Here is a 9,149-nt window from a genome sequence, read left to right on the forward strand (position 1 = left end):
AAAAATATGTTTTTAGTAGGGCTGTCAAAACATAACGAGTTAACTCATGCGATTAATTACAAAAAATAACGCATTAATAAGACATAGTTGCAGATTAATCACACGTTTTGAATTTTTTTTTTACTAGGGCTGTCAAAGAGTTAACTTGTGATTAATCACAAAATATCGTATTAACCAGGTATAGTTGCAGATTAATCACGTTTTATTTTGATTTTTTTTTTATAGTTTTTTTTTTACTAGGGCTGTCAAACATAAAGCGTTAACTTGTGATTAATCACAAAAATATCGTGTTGACCAGGTATAGTTGCACATTACGCTTTATTTTGATTTTCTTCATCGTATTTTACTCAGGCTGACAAAAATATGTGTGATTAATCACACAAAAAAATAATATTAATCAGTTATAGTTGCAGATTAATCCCGCATTTTTTATACATTTTTAGAAAAATATGTTTTTAGTAGGGCTGTCAAATATAACGAGTTAACTCATGCGATTAATTACAAAAAATAACGCATTAATAAGACAGTTTTTTTTACGAGGGCTGACAAAATAAAGGCGTGATTAATCACTTTTTTTTTTAACTTTAATTATATGTAATTATTCCCACATTTTTGGGGGAAAATGTTTTACTATGGCTGTCAAACGTAACAAGTTAATTAATTATAAAAAAAACGCAATAATAAGATTAATTACAAGTTTTATTAAATTTTTTGTTTTAACTACTTTTTTACTAGGGCTGTCAAACATAACGAGTTAACTCATGCGATTAATTACAAAAAATAACGCATTAATAAGACATAGTTGCAGATTAATCACACGTTTTGAATTTTATTTTTTACTAGGACTGTCAAAAAACACGTGTTAACTTCGGTGATTAATCATTAAAAATAAAGCATTAATCCTGTATAATTGCACACTAATTACACATTTTAATTTTATTTTATTAATTTGAGCTGCTGCACCTTAACCACGACAGGTCGCACCTGAAAGGTCAGAGATCGGGTCAATTGTCAAAATATTGCGTCTAAACAAACCCCAACAGAACTTTAGATAACACTTTTTTATGAGTTTTGAGCAAATAAATTAAGTACATTTAATAAAAACATTTAAAAAATGTTTGTGAGCATAAATTTGCGTTGGTGTGAAAATATTGGGGTCTTTTTGAAGGTTGATTTAAATGATGTGATTAAAAAGTTAATGACATGTTTGATGTTTATTCCTGCCAGGTGTGGCCGTTGAGCAGCCATGACAGCCAACACCTCTGACCTGACCTGGGACGAGTCTTCAGGCGCCGACGCCTTCTTGGCGGCGGACCAGTCGGTGACGTCGCCTCCGCGGGGGGCCCCGCCGCTGACAGCGTGGGGCGTGGCCCTGTGCGCGTCGGGCACCTTCATCGCCGCCGAGAACGCGGTGGTGGTCACCACCATCCTGGCCACGCCGTCGCTACGGGCGCCCGTCTTCCTGCTGCTGGCCAGCCTGGGCCTGGCCGACCTGCTGGCGGGCGTGGCCCTGGTGGCGCGCTTCCTCTTCCTCTTCTGCCTGGAGCCCGGCGACTGGTCCGAGCTGGTGACGTCGGGGCTGCTGGTGACCTCGCTGACCGCCTCGCTGTGCAGCTTGATGGGCGTGGCCTTGGACCGCTACCTGTCGTTGAGCCACGCCCTCACCTACGGCTCGGGACAGTCGCGCCGCCGCGCCGCCCTCCTGCTGCTGCTGGTGTGGCTGGGGGCGTGCGCGCTGGGGGCGGGCCCCGCCATGGGCTGGCACTGCTTGGACCGGCCCGACTCCTGCTCGGTGGCGCCGCCTCTGACCCGCACGTACCTGTCGCTGCTGTGCGGCGGCTTCTTGGTGGTGGTGCTGGCCACCTTGCAGCTGTACGCCGGCATCTGCCGCGTGGCCCGGCGCCACGCTCACGCCATCGCCACCCAGAGGCACTTCCTGCCCGCCGACCAACCGTATGCGAGCAAGCGCGGCGGTGGGCGGGGCTTCTCCCGGCTGGTGGTGGTGCTGAGCGTCTTCGTGGGCTGCTGGATGCCTTTCTCCCTGTGGGGGCTCCTGGGCGACGCCTCCAGCCCGCCCCTCTACACCTATGCCACGCTGGTGCCCGCCGCGGGGAGCTCCTTGCTCAACCCGCTCCTTTACAGCCTGAGGAACAAAGACATCCGCATGGTGCTGCTCCACGCCTGCTGCCCGCGCAGGCAGCACACGCACGCCGCGCACGTGCACCCCCCCGTGGACGTGTAGCAATCTATGCCAAAACGTAGCGCACGTCCTTGAATACTCCTCCTCCTCCTCCTCCTTTATCATCAGAACGTCCTGGACTATGGCCATCTCGGACTATCATGTTTGTGCCTGGCGTCAATCAGCCCGCCGTAGCTCCCGCAGCGTGAGACGCTCGTCAAAGAGGGCGATTCACGTGACGCGGTCCGGATCCAATGAGGCGTACTTGAAACGTTACTATTTTGCACATGCTCGGACGTATGTTCGCGTTGCACAACCTTTTTTCAGATGACTATAAATGTTTTATACTGATGAATAATAAATGTGCTTTTTTCTTTTTTCCTACTGAATGATGTCAGCGTTCTTCCTTCAGCTGCTTTGCAGAGGCTTTTAGCGCACTCGCCGTCAGGAGGGTTCTCACGCTCCAGAAAAGGAGAAAAAAAAAAAAGAAGCAAGAGTTAGCTTTCTCACAGTTGCGTAAGAATTTCAGAAAGTATATTTGGGGGTGACTTGCATCGCACAGACCTGCATGAAAAGGCAGGGACAGGAAAAAATAGGCCCGGCGGAACATTACGAAACACAAATAGCTTTTAGCACATTATTATGGGACATACTTGCCAACCTTGAGACCTCCGATTTCGGGAGGTGGGGGGCGTGGGCGGGGGCGGGGGCGTGGTTAAGATATATATATATATATATAAAAAATACTTGACTTTCAGTGAATTCTAGCAATATATATATTTTATTACATATATATATATATATATATATATATATATATATATATATATATATATAAATAAATAAAATAAATACTTGAATTTCAGTGTTAATTTATTTACACATATACTCACACACATAACACTCATCTACTCATTGTTGAGTTAAGGGTTGAATTGTCCATCCTTGTTCTATTCTCTGTCACTATTTCAGAACACACACATTATACAAATATACATTATAAAATCAATAAGAAAACGGGAGCTCTAATTTGGGAGTCTGAATTAGGATCAGAAGTTCTTATATAAACATTGCGTACTCACGTCGCCTTTTTGTATTGATTACTGCAGCTGTGCGCTGGATTCATTCACAAATACAAACTACAACTCACAAACACTTTAGAGTTAGGCTCCACCATCAGAATGTGTACTTAAACTTATAAAGATCACATGGATATTATTCAGTGAGTTGATTCACCAAAACTAACCTGTTATACAGGAGGAAAAAAGCACACAGGACGTTTCAATTGTTCACAGACTGGTCACGCTCATCAGAATGACAAGACACTTCCGGTCTGCAGGTGATAGCATTCAATTGGGAAGAAACGCCCTACTGCCCCCTACTGACCAATGTGAATACTGATAAATGTGTAATGACAGCTCCAAAAACGAATTCAAACCATAAAATAAAATAAATAAATCAACACAAAACTGTGACACATTATGGGTGGGTCACATATGCATGTACAGTAGATGGCAGTATTGTCCTGTTTAAAAGTGTCACAACATTGCTGTTTACGGCAGACGAACTGCTTTACGGTAGACGAAAACTTGACTGCTGTTGTTGTGTGTTGTTACCGCGCTGGGAGGACGTTAATGAAACTGCCTTACAATAAACCCACATAAGAAACCAAGAACTCGCCCTCCATCATTAGCTGTTTATATTATGGGAAAGCGGACGTGTGAACAGGCTGTCAACACGTCACTCAGGTCCGCATGGAGCTGGAGGGGGCGTGGCCTCCAGCTCCGCCTGAATTTCGGGAGATTTTCGGGAGAAAATTTGTCCCGGGAGGTTTTCGGGAGAGGTGCTGAATTTCGGGAGTCTCCCGGAAAATCCGGGAGGGTTGGCAAGTATGTTATGGGACTTTCTGACCTGTGCGAAGTTGGCTCCCCCTTATCAAAGTAATACTACCAATTGTTTGGTGCTGGTTTGTACTCCCAAAGGGTCTCAGTCATTCAAGCTTTTATTTTTAGCCAAATAAAAGCTGTTTTCATTGAAGTCATCACTTCCATATATAAAGGAGGGAACTTTGGCAAAGCGTGCGGCACTTTTAACACCAAATTGAAATAAAAAGGCAGGAACAGGAAAAATTGACCCGGCGGAACATTACGGAACACAAATAGCTTTTAACACATTATTATGGGACTTTCTGATCTGTGCGAAGTTGGCCCCCCTTATCAAAGTAATACTACCAATTGTTTGGTGCTGGTTTGTACTCCCAAAGGGTCTCAGTCATTCAAGCGTAAAAAAATAAGTCATATTTTGATTTTGTTTGACTTTAAAGGCCTAAATATCTATACTGTACATCAACTTCACATCTATCCGTCGACATATTTTATTTATGCCCTTTTTTTTAATAGGAAAAACACAAAATATGCAATATTTACCCCTCTTCCCCCAAAATGTTTCGAATTTAGAGTATTTGATGTGAAGTAGTTGGAAAAAAAAATTCATAACAACATCGCTTTGGTTCATTGTTATAAAAAATTACAAATAAATCATCAGACTAAAGTTTTTTTTTATTATTACTTTTCTCGTTACATCACACCTGTTTTTTGTTACACTAATTAATGTTTTTTTTTTTTTTAATATTTTGGAAACATTAGCTGCGGGACACAAATGGCCCAGGGATTTTACAAAATTTTTTTTTAAGGTTTTTGATTCCCGCAAAAAAAAAAAAAAAAAAAGCCTATTTTTTCTTTGCAAATGTATGACATTTTTAGCCAAATAAAAGCTGTTTTCGTTGAAGTCATCACTTCCACATATAAGGAGCAACTTTGGCAAAGCGTGCGGCACTTTTAACACCAAATTGAAATAAAAAGGCAGGAACAGGAAAAATAGGCCCGGCGGAACATTACGGAACACAAATAGCTTTTAACACATTATTATGGGACTTTCTGGCCTGTGCGAAGTTGGCCCCCCCTTATCAAAGTAATACTACCAATTGTTTGGTGCTGGTTTGTACTCCCAAAGGGTCTCAGTCATTCAAGCGTAAAAAAACAAGTCATATTTTGATTTTGTTTGACTTTAAAGGCCTAAATATCTATACTGTACATCAACTTCACATCTATCCGTCGACATATTTTATTTATGCCCTTTTTTTTAATAGGAAAAACACAAAATATGCAATATTTACCCCCCTACCCCCTAAATTTTTTGAATTTAGAGTATTTGATGTGAAGTAGTTGGAGCCTAAGATGGAAAAACAATTCATAACATTGCTTTTGGTTCATTATTATAAAAAATAAAAAATAAATCATCAGACTAAAGGTTTTTTTATTATTACTTTCTCGTTACATCACACCTGTTTTTTGTTACATTATTTAATGTTTTTTATTTTTTTATTTTTTGGAGACATTAGCTGCGGGACACAAATGGCCCTGGGATTTTACAAACATTTTTTTTTAAAGGTTTTTGATTCCCGCAAAAATAAATAAAAAAGCCAATTTTTTCTTTGCAAATTTATAAAATTTTTAGCCAAATAAAAGCTGTTTTCATTGAAGTCATCACTTCCATATATAAAGGAGGGAACTTTGGCAAAGCGTGCGGCACTTTTAACACCAAATTGAAATAAAAAGGCAGGAACAGGAAAAATTGGCCCGGCGGAACATTACGGAACACAAATAGCTTTTAACACATTATTATGGGACTTTCTGACCTGTGCGAAGTTGGCCCCCCTTATCAAAGTAATACTACCAATTGTTTGGTGCTGGTTTGTACTCCCAAAGGGTCTCAGTCATTCAAGCGTAAAAAAATAAGTCATATATTGATTTTGTTTTACTTTAAAGGCCTAAATATCTATACTGTACATCAACTTCACATCTATCCGTCGACATATTTTATTTATGCCCTTTTTTTAATAGGAAAAACACAAAATATGCAATATTTACCTGTCTCCCCCCAAAATGTTTCGAATTTAGAGTAATTGATGTGAAGTAGTTGGAAAAAAGAATTCATAACAACATCGCTTTTGGTTCATTATTATAATAAATAAAAAATAAATCATCAGACTAAAGTTTTTTTTATTATTACTTTCTCGTTACATCACACCTGTTTTTTGTTACATTATTTAATGTTTTATTTTTTTTATTTTTTGGAAACATTAGCTGCGGGACACAAATGGCCCTGGGATTTTAAAATTTTTTTTTTTAAGGTTTTTGATTCCCGCAAAAATAAATTAAAAAAGGCCTATTTTTACTTTGCAAATGTATAACATGTTTAGCCAAATAAAAGCTGTTTTCATTGAAGTCATCACTTCCACATATAAGGAGCAACTTTGGCAAAGCGTGCGGCACTTTTAACACCAAATTGAAATAAAAAGGCAGGAACAGGAAAAATAGGCCCGGCGGAACATTACGGAACACAAATAGCTTTTAACACATCATGATGGGACTTTCTGACCTGTGCGAAGTTGGTCCCCCCTTATCAAAGTAATACTACCAATTGTTTGGTGCTGGTTTGTACTCCCAAAGGGTCTCAGTCATTCAAGCATAAAAAAATAAGTCATATATTGATTTTGTTTGACTTTAAAGGCCTAAATATCTATACTGTACATCAACTTCACATCTATCCGTCGACATATTTTATCTATGCCCTTTTTTTTAATAGGAAAAACACAAAATATGCAATATTTACCCCCCCTTCCCCCCAAATTTTTAGAATTTAGAGTATTTGATGTGAAGTAGTTGGAGCCTTAGATGGAAAAAAAATTCATAACATTGCTTTTGGTTCATTATTATAAAAAAATGTAAAATAAATCATCACACTAAAGTTTTTTTTATTATTATTACTTTTCTCGTTACATCACACCTGTTTTTTGTTACATTATTTAATGTTTTAAAAAAATATATATTTTAGAAACATTAGCTGGGATTTTACAAAAAAATGTTTTAAGGTTTTTGATTCCCGCAAAAATAAATTAAAAAAAGGCCTATTTTTTCTTTGCAAATTTATTACATTTTTTACAAGTTTTATTAAAATTTTTGTTTTAACAATTTTTTTTGTCAAACAGTTAAATCATGTGATCTATCACAAAATGATCGTATTAATCATGTATAGTTGCAGCACAAACCAAAGGGGACAAGTTTCGGGGGGACTTTGACAAGGTGGTTATGTATAATAAAACATTAATAAAAAAAACAACCCTAATATAGACTAAACATTTTTGCAGCACAAATGTAGCAAAAACAAATGGGACAAGTTTAGAGGGGATTTTGACAAGGTTGTTATGTCATCACACCCCGCGAACCCAAAAGGGACAAGCGGTAGAAAATGGATGGATATGTATCATAAAACATTAATAAAAAAAACTAAAATAGACTAAACATTTTTGCAGCACAAATGTAGCAAAAACAAATGGGACATGTTTGGGAAGGTTTTGACAAGGTGGTGATAAAGAGTTAATTTTATAAAAACTATCATAGACAAAATTTTGCAGCACAAATAAAATGGGACAATTTTGAGGAGATTTTGACAAACCGGTCAAAAAATGTATTATGGAATAACTTGAACAGCGTAACGGGACAAAAGAATGGCAGTGTTATTGTCATACCTGCAATGATGGGCGGGGCCAACTTCACACAAGTGAACATAGCTGGTCATTACTCTGCTTCCCAACACACTTGGTCTGCCAGAGCATAAGAAGACGTCGGTGTTGCCAATACGGGGCCTGAAACTTGAACCACTTGGACATAGTTAATTTTTTTACTCATGCACACAATGTTGACAATGTGCATTTATGGGGAAAAAAATTAGAATGAAGGTTATGGCAAGCAGAAAAATATTTGTTTATTTATACAATTTCCCCTAAAATACACATTGAGGCTGCAAAGTGTGATTACTCCGTTAATTCACCAAACTAATCAAGATTTCTCGATTACTTAATAGGTAACTGCCTAGCATTCACAGGCTGCTTGTATTAAAAAAAAAAAAAAAAAAAAAAAGGAAACAATTTGTATTTCTTAGCATGCGTCATGGCCACTTATGCAAATTAGACAATGACTCATCTAGTGCAGGTGAGTCCAAACTTGAACTGAAAAATGAAAGCATGCGGCGGCCATTTTGATATTTTTAATTTTCAAATACATTACAATATATATTTCACCCTTCACTCACTGTTGGTGAAGGTTAGAGGTCCTGGGGACCCAAAAGGGTCTCAGTCATTCAAGCGTAAAAAAATAAGTCATATATTGATTTTGTTTGACTTTAAACGCCTACATATCTGTACTGTACATCAACTTCACATCTATCCGTTGAAAAGTTTTTTTATGCCTTTTTGGTCAAAACCATTCCTTATTTTTAAAAGGAAAAACACAAAATATGCAATATTTACCCCCCAAAAATGTTCAAAATTGAATATTTGATGTGAAGTAGTTAGAGAATGGAAAACTTATTCATAATAACATTGCTTTTGGTTCTTTTTTTAAATAAATAAATCATCAGACGAAAGGTCTCAGGTATGCAGTGTTAAAATAAGTCATACCAATATATATTATGTTTTACTTTCAACGCTGAAATATATAGATCAAGTTCAGATCTATACGTTGATTATAAGTTTTTATAATTGTTTGAGCAATGACAAGTTTTAAAATAAAAACTGCCTGCATGGCAACTTTGTGTCACTAGCGTCAATTATAAACCTCTCTCATTTTTTTTGTTAACACTTTTTAATATTTTATTTAAATTTTGGAAAAAAAAGCTGTGGGACACAAATGGCCCTGGGATTATATAACATTAAAAAAAAAAAAAAAAAAAAAAAAATATATATATATTTGATTCCCACAAAAATAAATAAAAAAGTCAAATTAGTTTTTTTTGCAAATTTATTAAATTTTTAACCAAATAAAAGCTGTTTTCATTGAAGTCATCACTTCCACATATAGGGAACTTTGGCAAAGCGTGCGGCACTTTTAACACCAAATTGAAACACACA

General features: G+C 37.7%; 1 protein-coding gene across 1 annotated transcript in view; it reads left to right on the plus strand.

Moving 5' to 3' along the window:
• The window catches only part of gpr3 (G protein-coupled receptor 3), a 5,416-nt gene extending 2,853 nt beyond the window's left edge, over positions 1 to 2,563 (plus strand). The window contains exon 2 of the mRNA XM_061931321.1: positions 1,228 to 2,563. Within this exon, the coding sequence (XP_061787305.1) occupies positions 1,247 to 2,242 (996 nt within the window). The 5' untranslated portion in view covers positions 1,228 to 1,246 and the 3' untranslated portion in view covers positions 2,243 to 2,563. The remainder of the gene's footprint in view (positions 1 to 1,227) is intronic.
• The last annotated feature ends 6,586 nt before the right edge of the window (positions 2,564 to 9,149 follow it).

Source organism: Nerophis lumbriciformis, linkage group LG37 (genome assembly GCF_033978685.3).
Source record: "Nerophis lumbriciformis linkage group LG37, RoL_Nlum_v2.1, whole genome shotgun sequence".
NCBI lineage: Eukaryota > Metazoa > Chordata > Actinopteri > Syngnathiformes > Syngnathidae > Nerophis > Nerophis lumbriciformis.